This window comes from Lupinus angustifolius, unplaced genomic scaffold (assembly GCF_001865875.1).
Source record: "Lupinus angustifolius cultivar Tanjil unplaced genomic scaffold, LupAngTanjil_v1.0 Scaffold_134_32, whole genome shotgun sequence".
NCBI classification, from domain to species: Eukaryota; Viridiplantae; Streptophyta; class Magnoliopsida; order Fabales; family Fabaceae; genus Lupinus; species Lupinus angustifolius.
Window position 1 is genome coordinate 38,733 of NW_017725419.1, and position 23,865 is coordinate 62,597.

At 31.2% G+C, this 23,865-nt stretch overlaps 2 protein-coding genes and 1 long non-coding RNA gene across 3 annotated transcripts; 1 reads left to right on the top strand and 2 right to left on the bottom strand.

The window, feature by feature from the left end:
* Nucleotides 1-837: 837 nt before the first annotated feature.
* LOC109340081 (glucomannan 4-beta-mannosyltransferase 9-like) lies at nt 838-4,945 on the bottom strand. The gene is made up of 9 exons (XM_019577654.1): nt 4,375-4,945; nt 4,001-4,099; nt 3,461-3,713; nt 2,970-3,080; nt 2,739-2,875; nt 2,285-2,398; nt 1,999-2,198; nt 1,718-1,912; nt 838-1,085 (listed from the first exon to the last, which is right to left on the bottom strand). The coding sequence occupies exons 1-9, from the start codon at nt 4,690-4,692 to the stop codon at nt 923-925; spliced, it is 1,590 nt and encodes a 529-aa protein (XP_019433199.1). The 5' UTR covers nt 4,693-4,945; the 3' UTR covers nt 838-922.
* On the top strand, nt 969-18,163 carry LOC109340083. Its single transcript, XR_002106748.1, has 3 exons — nt 969-1,426; nt 8,415-8,417; nt 18,092-18,163. It is a non-coding gene; the product is annotated as an uncharacterized LOC109340083 (long non-coding RNA).
* Nucleotides 17,054-22,403, bottom strand: LOC109340082 (glucomannan 4-beta-mannosyltransferase 9-like). The gene is made up of 9 exons (XM_019577655.1): nt 22,119-22,403; nt 21,814-21,912; nt 20,146-20,398; nt 19,579-19,689; nt 19,350-19,486; nt 18,729-18,842; nt 18,416-18,615; nt 18,134-18,328; nt 17,054-17,498 (listed from the first exon to the last, which is right to left on the bottom strand). The coding sequence occupies exons 1-9, from the start codon at nt 22,374-22,376 to the stop codon at nt 17,336-17,338; spliced, it is 1,530 nt and encodes a 509-aa protein (XP_019433200.1). The 5' UTR covers nt 22,377-22,403; the 3' UTR covers nt 17,054-17,335.
* Between the last annotated feature and the right edge of the window lie 1,462 nt (nt 22,404-23,865).

Here is a 23,865-nt window from a genome sequence, read left to right on the forward strand (position 1 = left end):
CTGATTGGGAGGCTGTAATTTCTACTGTATTTACATATTTTCTGCACTTCCAGGTTTTCTTCTAATTTTTTTCCAATAATATAACTTTTACATGTGCTTCATATATTATATATGCAAATTAAGATTTTTTATATATAATAAATCACGACTCTTATTTGAGGTTTTTTCCATCTTCCCAATTATTAATAAATTATGGCGTTTAAATGAGACAAAGCAATATTTGAGAGCAAAGTTCAAGAAATCAACTTTTCAACCAAAGTTGAATTTGGATTTTGGCTTGGAACTTGAAAGCCAGAAGCTGTAATTGTAACAATTAACTAAGCAAAGAGCAAACTTTGTGCTACATTTTTTGTTTCTGGCTACTGGGCTCTTAAGTTCATTTATCTTTATTTTCACACAGCCAAATTTTCAGGCGACAGCAGTAAAAGAAGGGAGCAGAAGCTGTTTCAACTTTCAACTTGCTTCTAAATTCCAAATTCCAAATTTCCAATTTATTGATTATTCTTTCTAATGCATTTGAAGTAATAAACAAAGTTTGTATTGGAACTCAACATGGTGAAAAATATGAAGATTGTACTTTATTGATGATGATGAAAATTGATTGATTGATAATAATGAAGAACTTGCCTTATATAAGAAACTAACTAACATAACCAACTTAACTAACTAAACAGAAAACAAAAGAAGAAAAGGAGCTTTATATGAATAGCCCAATAGCCTAATACAATAAGCCCAATAGTTTGTTGTGTCATTTTCTGTCTTACTTAGCTATTTCCATAACAGAGCAATTAAAATGAGACAATATTGTTGTAAAACAGATTGAATGGCAGCTTCCAGCAGAAGAAACTGCACTTTGTTCCTTCATATAGTGAATAAGATGCTAAATGACTGACACTTGAATAATTATGCTGCAGGAGTTCCATTAAGAAATTGGAAGAAAAGTTCCAACATATCCAACCCCGGCGACAAAGAACGCGACAGATTGTACGAAAAGATATATAAAGTAGTGGTTCCTCCCAAAGGTCAGATCATAGCATCCACAGAAAAACAGGTAGGCCCCCACACCAAGTTCTAGGAAATGAAATCTGTTAATCATCAACAAGCAAATAGAAAGGTGAAATAGTTAGTTCTATTTATACAAAACACATTTTAAATTGTATGCAAAATGATTACTGCCATGCAAATAAAATAAGGGACGATCCAGTGCGGGAGGCTCCCACTTAGTGAGGTCTGGGGAGGATAGATATACGCAACCTTAGTCTTGTAAGCGAAGAGACTGTCATGTAAATGCAAACACTAAATGAGGGAATCAACTAATATTTGTAATCTAGTACCTTTTTTGGTTATAAATAGGGACAGGTTAACAAAGTTAGACATCCTTCTACCTCCTTGCTCAAACACTTTTTCAATAAGGATCACTTAACTAGTGAGACTTTCCATTCTAGAGAGGGGAATTTGATAGCCAGTGTACTCAGTGATTAAACTCTCTAATTTATTTGAGGAATATTAGTTTTTTGCACTTACGCCTTTGAAATTTATTCTTGTAGCTAAATTGACTACATTTGAGCAAACCATATCAAACATCACTTGATCTCTTAAACTTCGGATAAATTTAAAATGCATGGTTAGAGTGTTAAGGATTCCTTCTCTACACCATTTTACACCCGAGAATGAGGTGTAAGACAAACATTTTCCACAAGAATGTAATAAAACTTACCTTTCCCCAATCCGGATACGAGGTTTCTTCGGTGTTTTGCCACCAGATTTTGTTTTAAGAGCATCTCCCAATTTTTCGGTAACTACCCATTCATTCACTCTCCCTGTCTCTAGCAACCCTATGAGTGTTGCCTTTGTCCTATGCATTGACATAACATTTTCAAAAAGGATCCAGAATACCAGTAAGTGAAGTGACCTGCAAAAGATGGTGTTTGGAAAGTTACTTACAAGTGAAGGTAAGAAAACATACACTGCAAATTTTTCGCAAGTTAACATTCTTACCTTGGAGTTCCGACAGCGTTAAGGAGTGTAATGATACAAGGTATATAAACTGCACCCCACTTTGGAACTTCTACTTCTGGAACTAAAACAGTAGCTGGCAAAATGACACAGTAGAATACAAATGTAACCACATGTGCTATGATTTTCCGGACAAAGAAAAAACTATAAATCACATATAACTTCTTCCACATGGAAACTCTCTGCACAATATGGTAAACAGAGAATTAGAAGAGAAGATGCGTAATTATGATTTGACTGATTAAAGAAATTTCAAGGATAATGATACCTTGTTTCTTATGATTTCCATTGCCATTTTCCTGATGAGATTAGCAGGGCCACATGACCATCGGTGCTGCTGATAACGGTAGGCTTTGAAGGTGCTTGGCAATTCATTTTTCACCTAAATTTATTTAGATAAATTAGTGAAATTCTTAGTGTAGGAAAAAACCAAAATACTAGAAACTGGATATATAACTGTTTGCACAATCTTATTTTCTAAACAGTTTTTTGAAGAAACTCCTAAGGATGTCTATTTTGTAGTCTTAGCATTTTCGAAACTCGTGTCCTATTACTCATCCCAAATAGGGGAAACTAACTGCATTATCAGGTGAAATAACAAGGTTTAAAATCCTAGGCCCTTCTACCCAAAAAAGAATCCAGCTTGTAATGGATTAACTATTGTTTGGTTATTCCATTCCATAGCAAGTCATGCAATTAGTTGAAGTATAATTGAATGATACCTTAAGGTCACTAAGGTACACAAATTTCCAGCCTTTGAGACTAGCTCGAACAGCCAAGTCCATATCTTCGACTGTTGTTCGTTCCTTCCATCCTCCAGCTTCATTTATAGCAGAAATTCTCCATACACCAGCTGTGCCTGCACCATATAATGCCCTTTTATATGACTGCTTTTAACTGAAGAAATACATTTGTACAGTTTACATTTTGTTAGATTTGTCAAGCATGATTACCATTGAAACCAAAAAAGGCATAGGTTGAGGATCCAACTTCCTGCTCCACAAGGAAATGGTAGTCCAATGACATCTCTTGCATTCTTGTCATTAAGCATTCATCAGCATTAACTACAATACACAAGAAATGTTGCTCTTACTCAGTTCCAAATGAATCTACTACATTTTCAAACTGCATCACGTGATGCGACAGCGATATTGCGGTTGCGGTGAATCACCCTCGCAATTGTGGTGCGACAATGAATTATAATGATGTGGGCTTATCGTGCCGCAACTGTCAGTCCTTTTTTTTTTCTTTTCTTTTGTTTAAACTGTTGATATGTATCTACTTAGTTAAATGACTTTTATTCTGCACGAGTAATCACTGAACACTAAAAAAGTATTAGTGTTCATATCAAAATATTTTGAATTTTAGATTCCATCAAAATCTTTAAATCAAATTCTAAATGAACGATGCAATAATGAGGTTCATGAAGGTTAACAAGAACTACCGAATTTCCAGCGAGCTTGGACCAATGCAACTTTAGGGTTGTGAACCAGGAATGGTATGGTGCGCCAAAGGAAGTTAGGCTCAGGCTGGAAATCGGCATCAAAGATGGCTACATAGTCACACAGTTTGACATAGCTGTGTTTCATTCCTTCTTTCAGTGCCCCAGCTTTGTAACCATTTCTATTCTCTCTGATCTCATACTTTATATTTATGCCTTTGCTGGCCCATCTCTGGCATTCCACAGCCACCATATTCTGTGTTGTTTTTGTCAAAAGAAACAATGTGTTTAAGTTAGCACATGACAAATAAATTGTTCATAGATATGGTTTGTGAAGTTCCATGCAAGTTAATCCAGATAATGAGTCTAAGTTTTGTTTAAGGAGCTTATAAGAAATATAAGGAACCCAAAGGTAGAGGGAGAGTGTAAATACTTTGGAGCAAAAATAGGCTTATGTTGAGTAAGGTGAATAGAAAATACAAATATTTGGCAATGTTTAATCATTGCAAGATAAAGAAGCAAATTGTCAATGGTTATGTCAACCTTAATGATAGGATCTGTTGAGTCATCAAGAACTTGAATAATAATCCTATCAGATGGCCATGATAGTCCACATGCAGCTCCAATTGACAATTGATACACCTGCAAGCAATGGAACAGTATCCACAAAAACCTTCACTTTAACAAACAATTTTACCAGTATCTCAAGCAACATTCTAAAAGAGTGACACAATACACGAGACTCCCACTTAGTAGGGTCTGGGAATGGTAGATGTATGCAGTCTTACCCTCGCAAGCGAAGAGGTTGTTTCCAGGATTTAAACCCGTGATCTCAGGGAACATTCTATTTCATAATTTTTACTTTATATTTAAAAAATGTTTGTTAAATGAGAGATATTATTTCAATTTTCAAGTACCTCTTTCTCATTGTACATTGGAATTTGCACCAGAACCATTGGGTATGCAGTGTTTCCAAGCTCAAGATCATCCCTGAGTGGCTCCCATATGTAATGCTTCTCTGGCTTATACCCAAACAACTTCACAAAAGCTATGACCACACCCATATAAACTCTCTCCAAAAATAGCATCACTGACATAACTAGGCATAAAACCACACACAATTTCAGCACTGGAACAATAAAGGGTGACCTGACTTGCAGCCAAATGAAATTCATTTGGCTTGCAATGCCATAATGAACACCTTCAAATGTAGTTGCTGATGAAAACCCTTCCATTTGATGAGGCTTTCTTTGTTTCCTATGGTGAAACAAAGTGTACTTAAAATGTTAACTTAGAATGTGATGGTGCTATACTACTACTTGTGCTTGGTTATGTAGTAAGGTTTTAGTGGCTAGTTGGGTTTGCTAAAAGAACAAGATTTGTTTATAGTTTTCACTTTGGCTCATTCATTTGAGTGTTTCTTAGGAGTTACTTCAAGGCAATAAGATAGTGCTAGTGTCAGTGGGCACTGATATAGCACTGTGCTAAATATGCACACTCATTGAACTATCTAGTTGAGTTCCATGTGCCAGATTTGGCCACAACCATAGTGTGAAACTCACACCAAATATAGTAAAAGTATGTTGCAATGATTTTTCAATTTATCTCTCTACTTTTTCATTGATCATGAAAGAGAAAGAGAAGTATTTAGGTGTCTTGAACTTCTGAGGTAAAGCACTATTTGTTGTTCTTAAAGGAGCGTTTGAGGCATAGAAGAATAATGTGTTAAGTATTTATATAATGAGAAGTTGGAGAGTTTGTACCAAAGAAAATTATACAAGAAAATGCATTGTAGATAGAAGCTAGTTTGAAAGTAGAAATAAGTGATACATTCTGATTCTAGCAGCATTTGTAGCTAACAGAATCTAAAACATAAACCATGGTTCTACATGTTTCTAATTACTATTTCGTATCAAATAATTTGCATCAATAATGTTTTTTAAAGAGATTATATCATAATATTTTTTGAAGAGATTGCATCAATAATATTTTTTTAAAGAGATTACATCAATTTAATATTATTAATCATAGAAGTGACACTAAAATTTTGTATACCAAGAAAACTGTTATGGAGAATTTGATATTTATTAAGTTCTAAATTGATGTTATTTTCTAGGACCAAATTAATATAAGTTTTATTTAGAGAATACAAGTAATGCTTATTTTTAATTACATCATAGAAGGATGAAAGTGAGATTTAATTACATGTAAAGGGTTAACATAGACCATAATAGACTTTCCCTTAAATAAGTAGAACATATATAGTACACAAGTGCTTAGATTTGCCCTACTTACTTATTTAAAAATAATTTTAAAGTCTAAGTCTGACGTGTTTAAAAGTTTGACATAATTTGTTAGTCTATTTAAATAGTAAATATATATTGTACTATAAGGTCTTGAAATAGGTGAGTGTACTCACATTTAATTAGGCTAATATGTTTATTTTAAACTAGCTTCTTCTAACTCTTACAACTAAATTATATTTTTATATTAAAATTACACATTTAATAATATTAATATGAATCTAAATTACACATTTAATTTTAATATTAATATTAAAATTATATTATATTTTTAATCTTAAAGTCTGACTTGTTAAGCTAAATATTTTATAAAAAAAACTAAAAGCAAAATTTGATCTAATATGAGTTGTTATAATAAATAATAAGTTATTGATACCTATTTCACCCATAATTCACATTAAAATGCAAATATATGTATAACTGAGATAGCTAGCACCTTCTTACATGGTTGACGTTATTGCTCATGATAAGGATGACTTGAGATGGTAAAATGGGCAATTCGGCCAGTTGAGCCCGCGCCCGTAAATACCCGCAAAAATTTAGGTGGGTGTGGGCATGTCCGCGTTGATTTATCGGACAAAACTCAATGTCCTGCCCGTTTTAAAATGGGCTAACAGGCTTGCGGGCGGCCCGCAGACATTGTTGAATAATTAAAAAATATAAAAAATTCATATAATAAATAAAATTAAATAAAGTAGTTGAAGATAAAAAATTAACAAATTTTTTGATATTTTATATGAAGTTTAATAAATCACATTAGAATACAATTTATTTTAGGGATTAAAAATCACATTACATCATAGTTTATTTAAAATTTTCTTACGTTTTCCTTAAATTATGTTTATAGGCCGCCTGCATATCCAACGGAAATGCCCACGGACTTGGCGGATAAAACGAACCGGATGAAACAGATAAATGGACAAAATTTGTATGTCATGTCTGCAAAAAAATTCGAGCTATGCGGGCTCGCGTGTTCATTTTGCCATCTCTAGGCATGACTTGAGTTTGAATCCTTGTTCCCCTTCACCTTAAGCAAAGATGATATCTAATATCCAGCTTAGTTCATAAAGTTTTTTAACTCTGCATATCCACATGTGGCTTGTGAAGCCAGTTAAATATGTTCTTTTTCTAAAATGATTAGTCCAATTCGAATATCCAACATTATAAAGTTAATTTGAAGTCACAATACTTTCTTACTTCAATCAACTACTTTGGAGTATAACCCAATGAAGTTTTACTTGTTTGAGGCACATTCAGAAAGTTGAAATAAATTTCCATTCCTTTGATGATATGTAAAGGGAAATATGAAGTATAATTTTTTTGTGATTTTTACGTCTTGTGATTAATCTTCAGTTGTTAGGGGATACATTCGTATATGTTGGAAAGAAAAGGAAAACAGAAGAGTGTAGTTTTGTTTATGATTATTACTGTATATCAAACAATAATATATTAAACAATTATAACCAAAAGTATGAGATACTTGCAAATTTTATTTTCCACTTTACAATATCAGGATTGTCTAACTTTTGCTTTATCATATTGTGTTACAGATAAGTTCTCAATACCAAGGGTGAACAGACCCTACTACTCATGTGATAACTTAGTGGTGTAAAGTTCTATTAGATTCATGGGTAGATCAAAATGTAAAAAATTTGATTTTAGGAGTAACACTCGTTGAAATCAGTAACCACACACCCTGAAATAGATTAGTTTCTTATGCATAAGGGAATGAGTAATCGTTGGTTATACTAAAAAAAAAGTGAATTGACTCTACCATACCCTCTAACCCAATTTAACCAAAACATAATTAAACCGTATATGGTCGGTTTACATCATTTTTAGGGCTAGGTTTGAATTTAAAAATTAGACTCGATCAATATTTAAGTTCAGGTACGGGATAAAAATGTCTAACTTGTCCCTTGATCACCAATGACTTTTTTTGAACACGCCTATTCAATTTATACAAAATAATGACATTTCTTTGACCCAAAGTAAATATATTTTATTACAACAACCTATCTACTGATATAATTTTATATTTTAAGCATATATTTACACTCTTTTGTAATTGATTTATTGCCATAATGTTTAAATCATTTCATATGTAATTTATTATCTAATTTTCATTATATATACATATATGTAAATGGTTAACAAAATATCTATATGTATATCATTTCATATTTCAAATTATATATATATATATATGATAATAAGTCATCTTAAGAAGGCTTTATTTAAAAAGAGAAATACATTATATTTAATCAACTCTAGGTCTTAAGTTCAAGTTAATTAACCCAGTCGATATTTAGGATCAACTTATCTTTTTGGAACTAGGTTCAAAATACAGTCTTATTTAAGTAAGTAAGGGATAAGTCTTACCCGAACCAACTCAGCTCATATCCTTATTGTAACATCCCTCCTTTCAGTGCCTTGCTTAGGTAGACATAGAACTATAAATGTGTGTGTGTGGATGTGTGTGCTTATATATATATGTTTAATAGTTGTTTTGAAATAAGAGTTATTAGAATAAGAATTAACTTACTTGGATAACAAGTAATTACGTGTAGAGTTTTGTTAAGAAGTAGTAGTTAGAGAATTTCTTTACATAGATGAAAGTATATTAGTTCTTAATATATAATTAAGATTAGAAGTGGGTTTAGAATGAGAAAAATAAGTTAGTCTAGTTTAACTTCCTAATGTGTCAAGCTCAATTCCGCCCTATGTGTTTTAGTGTTCATCTCAAGATAATAATTTTTCTGAAGTGAATCCGAGCCTCCTAAGTCAAATTCTAAGTTTTAAACTAACAATGTCTCTGGAAATGTTTTCGTGCCTGATTAAGATCTTAGTTATATCCAAATTAAATATTTGGGTACCTTCTAATGTCTAGAGCCCCATTAAGGTGTTTTCCTTTACAATCTGAATAAATTTAGTTATATCGAAATTAACTGTTTATGACCTAATTAGGTACTCGGCACTTGGGCAATCGACAACAAAGGAACATTAAGTTCAATAAGGTTAAAGGTATGGATAGAAGTGTCTTTATATAGGAGCTTAGAAATGATGCCAAAGATATTCGTGCATCTCTAAGCTAGGCCATATACGGATATAGTTACATACTATTTCTATGGCTGCGAATAATCGAGTAGCGAGACTTAGTTGTTCGTAAATTGATTTAATCCTAAGTTATGATTGATATGTTTGACTAAAGTGATCGAATGAAATTGAATGTTTATGTATGTTTATATAAATGATTATTATGACTGAAAATTGATTATGAGAGTACTAATTTAACTGAATATTCTGTTGAAACTCTAAACTGTGAACTATCGTTGAGTTGATTGTTGAACTGTCGTCAAGCATTTTCATGGCATAGCATATTGACATCCTTGATGGAACTTAAAGAATGAAAGACTTTGCTTATGAAAGATTTGACAAAGGGTGAAGGGGAAATGTTTTTCTGAATTTTATCGGAACTGACATATTTTTACAGTTAATAGAAAATCCTTTCGATCAGTAAACCAGTGAGTTAGAACTTGAAGAAAATGTCATAATTGAGTTTCAATGAATTTTTTTTGGTTATTACCCTAAAAAAAAGGTTTCCCCTGATTCTTCTTTTTAAAATAACGAAAAGGTATGCTTTGTATGAATCAGAAGATTCACGTCACTATGTTTACCATTTGTAACACAATCTACGAAAAGATACAACACTAAGATTGTGTTGAGAACCCATAAGGGTACCTTGTATGTGTGACTTGGTTGAGGGGACATTGTGGGTGGAGATTGATTTGTCAGGAATAAGGTAGCTCACTTGAGCTGATAGAACTCTTCGTAGTAACTACATCGACCTCTCACACCCCCTTGAAGGTATCATGCTCAGGATGATGCATCGGTTATCTTTGTCGACCGGTGGGTATTCGGCGCTATTGAGTGCACGATAGCTATGTGTCTTTTGGTTACCAATGGTTGGCACGACATTGTATTCGTCCTGTTCGCTTCCTAAGAACAGAAAATGGCTGGTCGGGCTCGATCAGTCGGTACCATTGCTGTTGATGTATTGTTAAGGGCCCAGTTAGGATATGTTTTCTCCATGCACTCATCCACAGAATAATTGGTCTTATCAGATTAAAGAGTGCATTCATCATTACATCATGCTCATACGAATGGTTAAATTGTCATATTAATACATGTATAATATGTTTTATGTTATAACCTTATTAATTGTTGATCGTTTATCTTATATAGAGATACTTACTCTCCAATCTCACATTACAGGTAGTGATGGACTCCAAGGCCTCTTTTGTGGTTCCTCCCTATCGAATAGAGATAACACCTCTCCCACTAGGGGAGGTTGAGGTGGACCGGTTTAGGGTGGTGTTTAGGGGAGAGATAGAAATCAGGTGTTCATTCTCTGATAGGCATAAAGTGATATTCCCCCGCCGCTCTACCGTTCCAGCAGTTTATATTATGCACATACCAGACGGTTACGAGTTATAATGTATACCTCCTCTTGCTACTGCCAGATATATTCCTTCTCCTACTACTCATCTTGACTTATCTTCTGGATCATATTATGCATGTACAAGTAGGGTTGCGCCATTTTGGTGTACATCCAAAGCCTCGGTGAGACGTTCTGTTGGGGGACCACCTGTGACCCTAGCTAGTCATACTAAGACGACTCGATGAGTTCAGACTTGTCGATGTATTTGGTGTCTTTCTTTATATGAGAGTCATACAGATTCATCCGCTATTATCGTGAGAGAGAATCTGGGGTTTACTCCTGGATCCTCTTCTCATGGAGTTGATATTCGTGGCTCGGTAGGGAGGGCCCGTCTATCTCCTTAACCACCATACTCTCTCACGCCAGCCGAACCTATGGTCGGGGATGATATCATATATATTTCCAGTGATGATGAGGATCCAGAGGAAGACCCTGAGGAGGATAGTTTTGAGGGACATTAGCATGAGGATGTTGGGTGGAGATTTTGACGGTCCGTTTGTGCATGGTATGGTTGTGTAGTTTTGTTTTGGTGTAGTGGTTGTGAGCTTAGTGTATAACAGTATATATATATATATATATATATATATATATATATCATATTATACTGGAGTGTATATATGGATGACATGACTTGGATGGTGTACTCTGGGGCTGAAAACGAGCCGAACCGAGTCGAACTAGAGTTCAGCTCGGTTCAGCTCGATAAGGATTGGTTCAGCTCAAAACTCGATTTGAGTTTGATACGAGTTATTTTTTTAGCTCGAGTTCGGTTCGGTTAAAGTTCGCGAACTGTTCACCTCAGTTCAATTGGTTCATTTGGACAATTTAAATAGTTAATTAATTTTTTTTTAAAATACTACAAAAAATTTTATACATATAAATATAACCATCTTTATATATATAATAGCAATAAATATAAAAAATAATGTATGAGTCATAATAAACATAAAAATTAGTTTTTATTTATATATATATATCGAGCTAGCTCATAAACCTAACGAGTTGAGCTGTATCCAACTCGAGTTTGGTTCGTTAATTTAACGAACTCAATTTCCAGCTCAAGTTTAACTCATTTGGTTCATGAACCAAGTTTATCGAGCTAAATAACAAATCGAATTTCGAACGAATACCAAGTTGGTTCGGTTCATTGTCAGCTTTAGTATAGTCTTTCTTGGACTGTGACATTTGTTTTTGAACTAATGATATATATATTATATCAACATATGTTATGTTTGTTACATTATGTATTGTTGTTTAGTTTATAATTTAAATGGTGAATTCTAAGAGAACCATATATTTATATGTTATAAAAGAAAAAAAAATTATATGCTATTTTAGAAAAAGAAAATATAATTAACCAAAATGGTAAACAATAGTCTTGTATATAATTGTTTTAACATTAAAAAAAGGTGTTACACTTATATAGTCATACTCACCCTATTCAATACCATTTTACTTTCACTAATTAAAAAGAAACACTATTCTTAATTCCTTATTCGATAGTAATACGTCTTTCTCTATCATCCAGATTTGAAAATTTCATTAGTTATTGCTATCTAAAGTTTGCTTGTGTTATTGTAACTGTTGACCATTACCATTTGAAAGAGAATACAAGTTGGGCTGATTATTATGTCTTTTTAAAAAAGGTCAATTTGGTTAAAATCCATTATGGATATGAACACTATAATAATGAAATTTTGCTTACAAGAACTAAACTACAACCACGGAATCATGATTGTGCAAACAGTTTCCTATAATCAGTGTTTGAAGGATACACGTAAAACATGCCTGCATTCAACATTTGAAAAATCAACCAATGAACCATGTGATTGTTATATATATCACTATTAGAGTTGAAAAGGTGTAGATACATATTTTTAAACATGTTTTATATTATGGGAACTAATGTTGGTTTAGACCATTGACTTAAAGTTATTTTTTATTAAGAGGAAGTGTTTATTTGAGGCTTTTATGTTTTTTCGAGTTTACCAATTTGGTCTTTCAACATTTGAAAAATAAAAGGTAGTTTCCAAAAATTTAAAATATTGGTCAAATTAATTATTTTATAGTCAAATTAGTCAGTTTTATAGTCAAATTAGTATTCATCATGTATTGTAAAACATGTTAAAAATAACTAATTTGACTCTATTTAAAATTTATAGGGATATTAGATTTTTTAAAATTTAAGGGACTAAATAAATAAGATCAAATACTTTTATAAATAGATAAATATCCTTTGTACTTTGACGTTGTACGGTCATCTCAATTACATGTTCTAATGAGAATGGGAATTCGATTTGATTACTTCTTATCCACCCACTTGGCTTATGTTAGCTCTAAGTAATGAGACTCCTCCATCTTGGAAAATAAAAATCCTCTTTTTAAAACGACTTTCTATAAATTGTATAGCATGTTGGTTTTTTATATTATTCTAAATATCTTAATATTTTGGAAATTTAATATTTATTTTGTCCTTATTTATTTTATCATATTTTTTAATTTATGTCTCTCTTCATACACCAATATTCAATTAACTTTATTTTACGTGTTTTAATAAGAATATATTTAAAAAACTTATGGAAGTTTGATGTATAATTTATGATCAAAATAATTAATGTGATTAATTATAAGGATAGTATAAGAGTATTCAGGTCAAAATAAATCAATTTTTTTTTATTTAATTATTTCTTAATATATTGAGAAAGAGGAAATACTTTGTGCATGATAATATAGAATTATAGATATAATTTATATTTTTAGTAAATGTTTTAAGGCATTGTTTAATACAAAGGAAAATAAGATTTTGTCTTTGAAAATGATCTTTTAACATATGAAAACTCATTTCTTTTCTATTTCTTAAACAATACTCTAAATGTATATAATGAGATAAATTATTTTCGTGCAGTAATTAAAATTATGACATGTGTCATATTTAATTATTTTTTATAAAAATATTTCTAAAATTAAAAAAAATAGTACAATGCCATACTTTTATTGGCTGAAAGAGTTAAATTATCTCCTGATATGCGGAGATATTTTATTCTCTTATAAAAAAATACCTCAATTGATTGTTACTGATTTGGCATTTCCACATAACTTTTCTCTTTTTTACCCTTATTCCTAAGGTACTGTGGTAATTTAAACTTCTACATCACACTTGTGATGTAAAGAAAATATTAAAAATAAATATGATATTATATTGTATTACTTAATTAGAATAATTTTCAGCAATAAATAATATATTTTGGTGTATCTTTGGAAAATATTACCAATTTAATACATAATAATAAAATTTAAAATTAAATATATTAAGATTAAAATAAAATTATAAAAGAATGTTACATTAATTTTAAAAAAATTAAACTATTTCTTGGAAATAAAAGAATATATTGAAATGAGTCAATAATATTTGCACTAACAACAAACTTCACCTCTTGGATTGATTAAAGCTCATCACCATAGAGCTATATTTAAGATTTCTTACATTTAATGAATAAAATATCTTCTCATATCAGAAGATAAATTATTTCTTCTAGCTAATAGAATATGACACATGTCATATTTTTTTAGTTTTTAGAAATATTTTTACAAAAAATAATTAAATATGACACATATTATTTTACTGGTTGAAGAAGATAACTTATCTCCTAGTATAAGGAAATATTTTATTCCCTTATAATATGAGTGCTAAAGTGTGGTTTTCTTTTTGGTGTGCTAAAGTGTGATTTTTTAAACTGCATATGAAGGAGAAAAAATAAAACCAAAGGGAGAATTTATCATAAGCATTTTCTATGTCAACAGTCGTGTAGAAATTTAAATTTATGATTGTAAAAATTGTTCAAATTCAAGTAGAAGTTATTCTAGACAATTTACTATAAAGAATATATATAAATTATAAATAAATTCAAATAAAATAAAACTAAAATAATTTACTCCTAAGTAAGATAATGATCGATTACCCTCCAGGAACTAAAGTTTAATAAGTTGTAAGCTAAGCTTGTTTCAAACAATTATTTAAAAATGAAACTAATCAAATAATCATATGAGCTTCATAAAAAATGACTTCAGAATCTACATATATGATCAACATTAAAATATACTAATGTGAAAAAGGTTACATCTAATATAATTTAGAACAAAAGACATCACTAGAATGATGGTCGATATGGAAAGATAAATCAATGGTATAATCACTATAAGAAAGATCGTCAACAAAAAAAGACATCAACAAAATAAACATAAGTGAGAATAGAGTATACTGATATAATTACCTACAGAATGCTCGTTGGTGGGAAAAGAAGTCAATATTAACATAATCGCTAATGAGAAATGTGTGATATAAAGATTATCATATACATATAAATAAAGGAATGAGGTGAATTGTTATATTGGAGCATGTTAATATTTATTTATTTGAATAAGTATTGTATGTAATATCCAATTGAGATTGAAAAAAAAAATGAATAAATACGAATGTGAATATAACACAACAAAGATAGATGACTAATTCGAGTTCTAAGTTTTCAACACATCAATAATAGAATATTAGCAGAAAATGTCACAAAGGATAAAATAGCTATAACATCATGTAGAAATTCATGATAGTGAAAATTGATCAAATAATCAAACATAAAATAGTCTAAACAATTTATTATATAATAGAAATTGTTACAAATAGTAAGATAATACCTTTATATAATAACTAAAAAAATAAACATAAATTATAATAAATTTAAATAAAATAAACTAACTTATTTTAAATAATTATTATCTCTTAGACTCCATTGCTTGTGGCTTAGTGATAAGAAGAATAATCCAAATGCAACTACTATTTATTAGATTAAACAAATTTACGAAAACCTTTTGTCTTTCTTCATTTATTTGTGTTTGTTTGTTTCTATTTCATGAAATAAGATAACTCTACAATGAAATTAGTGTTAAAATTACAAGTTGAGATTCATTGTTCATGATCATTGTTGTCTTCTTCCTTCGTCCTTGAGTTGTAGAGCAACAAGGCCACATGCCTTCTTTGGTTAGTCGTAACTATTATTTCAATTTTTAGTTTTTCAGTTTCTTAAGTTAGTTTTAGACTTGTTTTTTTCTTGTTACGTATAAAAGCAAGCCTTTGTAAAATCAACTTCACTTCTAACAAATAATATTCTCATTTTACTTTTCTTCTTCTCCTTCTTCTACTCACCATATTTAGTGGAAATTATGATGGTATCACTTTAAAAATACTAGCATATTGATAGTAAACATTATATACATGTTTGCCAGACGTTTTATACATGCCGACCTATATTATTATTTTATATTTAATTTTTATATATTTTATTTTAAAGAATTATAATGTTTTTTTATGTATTTGGTACTTATAAATTGTTTATATTTATTATAATGTCCGATTTAAGGTGAGATAAATAGTTATTATATTAAAAAATATCAAGAACAAAATAGAGAATTAAATTTTCCCCCGTAATAGTAGTTACATAATATCAACGAATATTGGTTCAATTGATACATGTTTTATTCTCTTTAAGTAAGGTCTTGAGTTTGAGTCTTGTAGATGAAAAAAATACTTGCTGAGAGAGTTAACTCTACATACCTTTGGATGTTTCTGACTCGAACTAAATTGTCTCTAGTGCGAGAATACATGTGGAATAAAACAAAGTAATAGTTACATAATGTTTGCCTTTACATATAGTAAGTATAGATATTAAAATATATTTACTTATTATTATAGTATAGACATATATAATAGATATTAAAAAATATTTACTTATTATTATAGTTTTATTTTATTGTGTTGATTCAAAAAACATTTGTTTTCTCTGTCCAAAAAAACAAGCTATGTAATGATGGTTAAGTTTTACCCAGCAAAATTTGTGTTAGAAAACAAATGTAAATATTTATTTTAGTTTTTTTATGATTTTCCATTTTAACCATTTGATATCTCAAAAATTAAAAAACTCATAATAATTACCAAAATTTTAAATAAAAGTTAAATTGGTTTTTTTAACATGTTTTACAATATTTAATATAAATTTATTTAAATCTAAAAATGACTAATTTGATAGTGATGGAATTGTTTGGGAGTCATTTTTAGAATGGGAGAAAATAGACAACTTTGTAAAAATTCTTTGAGATGATTCTGAAACCTTTCATTTATCTTCCTCCTCTCTAAAACCTAACTGAGGAAGAAATCCTAAGTTGGTTGGTATTTGATTTCAAGGGAAGATCTGAAAAGAAAAGAGTTTTGGTAACCTTACAAATCTAAAATTTAGTGATATAAAATGTATTTTTATTATTTATCTAACATCATCCCTTGGTATGAGTTTGGCAGAAAACGCGATGTTGAAGTGCAAAGACATAAATTGATGGTTGCTTACCGCATCATGGTATCCGCCATCAGAAGAAGTCCTTAAAAGTTGTTTCGATGCAGCACTTACAGATTATAAGTTAGCTGCTGATTGACGAACACATATCTATTGTCTTGTCTCATATGCTGTCTCGTGTTAATGATAATAAATAAAAAACAAGAGTAATAATACAGCCTATGAGATAGGAGATCTCTATTCCTGATTGAGAGGCTGTAATTTCTAATGCATTTACATATTTTCTGCACTTCAGGTTTTCTTGTATTTTTCCCCCAATAATATAAACTTTACATATGCTTCACATTTTATATTAAAATTAAGATTTTTTATATTATAAATCAAGTATTCACATTTATCTTTATTTTCACACAGCCAAATTTTCAGGTGAGAGTAGGAAAAGAATGCAGCAGAATCTGTTTCAACTTTCAACTTGCTTCCATATTCCAAATTTCCAATTCATTGATTATTCTCTCTAATACATTTGAAGTAACAAACAAAATTTCTTGTGCATTTTTGTCTTACTTGGCTATTTCCATAATAGAACAATTCAAATGTGACAAGATTGTTGTAAAAGAATCTACACTACTAAAACAAAATGAATGCAGTAGCCAACAGAAGAAACTGCATTTTGTTCCTTCATGTAGTGAATAAGATGCTAAATGACTGACACTTGAATGATTATGCTGCAGGAGTTCCATTAAGAACTTGGAACAAAAGTGCCAACATATCCAACCCCTACGACGAAGAATGCGACAGATTGTACGAAAAGATATAAGAAGAAGCGGTTCTTCCCATAGGCTAGATCATACCATCCACAGAAAAACAGGTAGGCCGCCATACCAAGTTCTAGGAAATTAAATCTGTTAATCATCAACAAAAAACAGAAATGTGAAATAGTTAGTGCTATTTATACAAAGTGCATTTTAAGTTGTATGCAAAATGATCGCTGTCATGCAAATAAAAGAAGGGGCGGCCCGATGCACGAGACTCCCACTTAATGGGGTCTGGAGAGGGTAGATGTATGCAGTCTTACTCTATGAGGGGAGAGGCTATCATGTAAATGCAAACACTAAATGCGGGAATCAAATGAACTCATGTCTATGTAGCTCATTCTATGGGATGATAGATATACTATTTGTAATATAATTTATTTGAGGAATATTAGTTTTCTGCACTTAAGCCTTTGAAATTTATTCTTGTTGCTGATTTGACTACATGTGAACAAACTATATCAATCATCACTTGATATCTTAAACTTTGGATAAATTTAAAATGCATGGTCAGGGTGTTAAGGATTCCTTCTAGTTTAAGAAAATGCTGAAGGGATCACAAAACAGTGTTTCATTCCCTTCTTTATTTCAGATCTGCATTCAATTTTATTTGCCTTTATTAAGAATTAAACCTTCCTTTGCCATCTGTCTCTTCTCTACACCATTTTACACCCCAGAATGAGGTGCACGAAAAACATTTTCCACAAGAATGTAGTAAAACTTACCTTTCACCAATCCTGATACGAGATTTCTTCGGTGTTTTGCCACCGGATTTTGTTTTAAGAGCATCTCCCAATTTTTCAGTAACTACCCATTCATTCACTCTTCCGGCCTCTAGCAACCCTATGAGTGTTGCCTTTGTCCTATGCATTGACATGACATTTTCAAAAAGGATCCAGAAAAACAATAAGTGGAGTGACCTGCAAAAGATGGTGTTTGGAAAGTTACTTACAAGTGAAGGTAAGAAAACCTACTCTGCAAATTTATGCTAACTTAAAAATTCTTACCTTGGAGTTCCCACAGCGTTAAGGAGTGTAATGATACAAGGTATATAAACTGCACCCCACTTTGGAACTTCTACTTCTGGAACTAAAACACTTGCTGGCAAAACGATACAGTAGAATATAAATGTGACCACATGTCCTATGATCTTCCGGACCAAGAAAAAACTATAAATCACGTAGAACTTCTTCCACGCGGAAACTCTCTGCACGATATCGTAATAAAAGAATTAGAAGAGAAGATGAGTAATTATGACTTGACTGATTAAAGAAACATATGGACATTAAAGTAAAGAAATACTAGGATACTAATTGATACCTTGTTTCTTATGATTTCCATTGCCATTTTTCTGAAGAGATTAGCAGGGCCACATGACCATCGGTGCTGCTGATAACGGAAGGCTTTGAAGGTGCTTGGCAATTCATTGTTCACCTAAATTTATATTGGATAAACTAGTGAAAATCTTAGTCTAGGAAAAAAACCAAAATACTAGGAACTGGATATATAACTGTAGTAACTGATTGCACAATCTTATTTTCTAAACAATTCTTTCAAGAAACTCCTAAGTATGTCTATTTTGTAGTCTTAGCCTTCTCAAAAAGTCATGTCCTATTATTCAATAGGGGAAACTAACTGCATTTTCAGGTGAAACAACAAGGATTAAAATTCAAGGCCCTTCCACCCAAAAAAAAACCCAGCTTGTAAAAAGTTATTAGTGGTCATGCTTAGGCATTACTCAAGTCAATTGTGAAGAACTTATATGAGGTTTATCCCAGGTAAAAACAAGGAGTATGACCTACATAAGCAGGGGTGTTCATGATATACTCTTTGCATCAGTACAGAGGGCTTTTGTTTTTAGTATGAATAACTGATTTGTACCGATGAATCTTGTGAAAATAATCTTAAAGTTATGCAATTAGTTGGAGTATGACTCAATACATGAAGGTCACCAAGGTACACAAATTTCCAGCCTTTGAGACTAGCTCGAACAGCCAGGTCCATATCTTCTACTGTTGTTCGTTCCTTCCATCCTCCAGCTTCATTTATAGCAGAAATTCTCCATACACCAGCTGTGCCTGCGCCATATAATGCACTTTCATATGAGTGGTTTTAACTGAAGAAATATATTTTTACAGTTTACATTTTGTTAGATTTGTCAAACAATTACCATTGAATCCGAAAAAGGCATAGGTTGAGGATCCAACTTCTTGCTCCACTTGGAAATGGTAGTCCAATGACATCTCTTGCATTCTTGTCATTAAGCATTCATCAGCATTAACTACAATACACAAGGAATATTGCTCTTAATGCATTTCCTACATTTTCTATGTTGTGACAAATTTATTCCTGAAGAAGTGAAAATGATTGCTTTTGTTATATTTGTTTAGCTGCAACCATTGTATCAAATTGCGTACCGCGTCACGTGATGCGACAATAATATTGTATATGTGGTGACCTCTGCAACCGCATCACCCCATAATTGTGGTGCGACACCGAACCACACTGATGCAGTTATATCGTGCCACAACGGCCAATCCTATTTTTTTTTATCTTTTGTTTAAACTGTTAATATGTATCTATTTAATCATTGAACACTAAAAAAGTAGTACTACTGTCCATTTCAGAATATTTTGAATTTTAGATTTCATCAAAATCTGTAAACCAGATTCTAAAGCAACCATGCACTAAGGTCTAAGGAGCTTCATGAAGGTTTAACACTTATGAAAAAAACTACCGAATGTCCAGCGAGCTTGGACCAATGCAACTTGAGGGTTGTGAACCAGGAACGGGATGGCGCGCCAAAGGTAGTTAGGCTCAGGTTGGAAATCAGCATCAAAGATGGCTACATAGTCACATGCTTTGACATAGCTGTGTTTCAATCCTTCTTTCAGTGCCCCAGCCTTGTATCCATTTCTTTTCTCTCTGATCTCATACTTTATATTTATGCCTTTGCTAGCCCATCTTTGGCACTCCTCCTTCACCATATTCTGTGTTGTTTTTTGTCAAAAGAAACAATGTGTTCAAGTTAGCACAGGACAAGTAATTTGTTCATAGATATGGTTTGTGAAGTTCGATGCAAATAGGGGTGAGCAGGACCGACCCTGCCCGCTCACCCAACTTGGCCCGATAATGATAAGGCTCGAATAAGGTAGGGTCTCATCGGTTCTAGGTCGGGTTCTGGTTTTAAAATTAGATCCCGTCAATATTTAGGGTTGGTAAGGGGACAATTATGACCTGGCTCAGACCCATCCCACAGTTACTCACTCATAATGTTTGTATGTGTCTCTATTCAATTATATAGAAAGTAATGACATTTGTTTGGTCGAAAATTTCAGTAATTGATTAATTTTTTCATCATATGCACATGAAAAACAATATCTATACATATATCATTTCAATTGTCAAATTATATATCCATAATAATAAATATTAAATAATATTGAGAAGACTTTATCTAAAACGTATGCATTATATTTAATCGGCTCTAGGGTCGGGTCCGGGTTCAAAGGCTGTCCTCGTTAACATTTAAGGTCAGATTAGCTTCGAATCTAGGGTCGGATCCAAATTTAAATAAATGACTCGATCAATATTTAGAGTATGTTAACGACAAATCTTAAGCGGCCCAACCCGATCTATGCTCACCCCTCCATCCAAATTAATCATGATGATGAGTATAAATTTAGTTTAAGGGCCTTATAAAATAGAGTAAATTACACTGACACCCCCGAGTTTTAGTGAAATTACACAAACCACCCCTCACTTTTCTATACCTACACAAACCCCTCTCATTTTTTATACTTTCATTACACTGACTACCCCTGCATGAAAATTAAGTGCAATTTTTTTAAACAAAAAATGTGATAAATACAATTAAGTTAAACAAAAGATGATATATGGTGGAGATAAGTCCAAATAATATATGAGTTCATACCTCTTTATTATTTTTGGTTCGTTACGATATAATATAAGAGCGATTTAAATAATAGAGTTTAAAATCTGTGCACTGACAGTATAAAGTTTTTTATACTGTCAGTACATCATCCACCATTGATTTGTTTTACTTTTGTTTGAGAGTCAATGGTAGTTAACAAATTAATTTGATGCATTTTATACTCAATGATATATCTTTAGAATTGTTGATGCATTTTGTAACAAAAAATAATAAAGGTACATTGATTTCTATATTATTTGGATTTTTCTCCATAATATATCATGTTTTGTTTAATTTAATTGCATTCATCACATTTTTTATTTAAAATATTATATTTATTTCTCATGCAGGAGTGGTTAGTGTAATGAAAATATAAAAATTATGAGGGTTTGTGTAGGTACAGAAAAGTGAGGAATGATTAAAGAAGCAAATTGTCAGTATAACTTTATATGAATAGGAGGTTATGTCAACCTTAATGACAGGATCTGTTGAATCATCAAGAACTTGAATAATAATCCTATCAGATGGCCATGATAGCCCACATGCAGCTCCAATTGACAATTTATACACCTGCGAGCAATGTAACAGTTAGTGTCAAGCAAACAATTTTACTAGTATCTCAAACAACATTCTAAAAGGTGGCATAGCGCACGAGGCTCCCTCGCATGTAAAGAGAGTGTTCCCAGATTTGAACCTGTAATCTGAAGAAACACTCTATTTTATAACTTTTATTCTATATTTAAAAAACAAGAGATATTATTTAAATATTGAGGTACCTCTTTCTCATTATACATTGGAATTTGCACCAAAACCATTGGGTATGCAGTGTTTCCAAGCTCAAGATCATCCCTGATTGGCTCCCATTTGTAACGTTTCTCTGGCTTGTAACCAAACAACTTGACAAAAGCTATGACTACACCCATATAAACTCTCTCCAAAAATAGCATAAGTGACATAACTAGGCATAATACCACAGACAATTTCAGCAGTGGGACAATAAAGGCTAACCTGATTTGCTGCCATATGAAATCCATTTGGCTAATTATGTTGTAAGGTGTTTAGGCAAAGCTCTATTTGTTAGGCATAGAAGAATAATGTGTTAAGTATTTATGTAAGAGTTTGTATCAAAGAAAAATAAATAAGAAAATGCAAAGCAATTAGGATCATATGGATTATAGGCACCAAGCTTGAAAGTAGAAATAAGTGATCCTATCCTCCTAACAGAATCTAAAACATAAACCATGGTTTCGTACTAATCTCTTTTAGGATGGGTTACTATCTTCCCAACAATTATCGCTCATAAGAATCGAAGTCTTCACATTTTGATCGTTCTAGGAATATGGTAGAGTCTTATACCATTAGATCACATGTTTGTTACTACTTTCCTATAAAAAAAGTATGTGGTTTTCTATTATTGTTTAATATATTAAGGAATAATTAAATATTAAAAAATGACTTATTTTAACAGGGATATTCTTATATTATTTTATAATAATTAATCACATTAACTATTTTGACCATAAACTTCCATAAGTTTTTTAATTATATTCTTATTGAAAGATATAAAATAAAGTTAATTGAATATTGGTGTATGAAGAGAGGCATAAATTAAAAATTAATAAATATGATCAAGTAAATTAGGACATGATAATATTAAATTTCCAAAATATCAAGATAGAATAGTATAAAAACTAAAACAGGCTATACAATTTATAGAAAGTTGTTGTAAAAGGTGAATTTTTCTTTTCAAAGATGGAATATTATTAATTAGAGCTAACATAAGAAGACAAGTGGGTGAATAAGGAATAATCAAATCGAAAACCCATTCTCATTAGAACATGTAATTTGAAATGACCGTAGACTATTCTTATACTTAATCACATTAATTATTTTGACCGAAAATTATACATCAAACTTCCATAAGTTTTTTATACTTTTAGCCACTGGTTTTGAGAAAGAGGAAATAATTTGATAATATAATTTATACTTTTAGCAAATGTTTTAAGGCATTGTTTAATACAAGGGAAACTAAGATTTTGTCTTTAAAAAATGATCTTTTAACTTTTCACTTTTTTTTCTTTTTTTGGTATACTAAGGATATCATCTCATTCAAATAAAAAGAGTTATATTAATAATTCAAATAAAACGAGAGAATATGAATTGTATAAATTATAAATGAATTCAAATAAAATGAAACTAAAATAACTTGATAATATTCTATTATGTCATCAAGCTAAAGTTTAATAAGTTGTAAGCTTGTTTAGAACAATTCTTTTAAAAATGAAAATAATCAAATAATCACGAGCTCCATAAAAATTGTTGAAATGTGATGTGAACTTCAAAATCCATATATATGATCAAAACACCAAAATATTGTTTATGTGAAAAAGTCATTGCTAATATAATTCATCAAACAAACAAAAGGCACCACCAAAATGATTGTCGGTGGGACGATAAACCAATTATATAATCACCATAAGAAATCATTACTAACATAACTCGTTAATGAGAGAAAAGGCATCA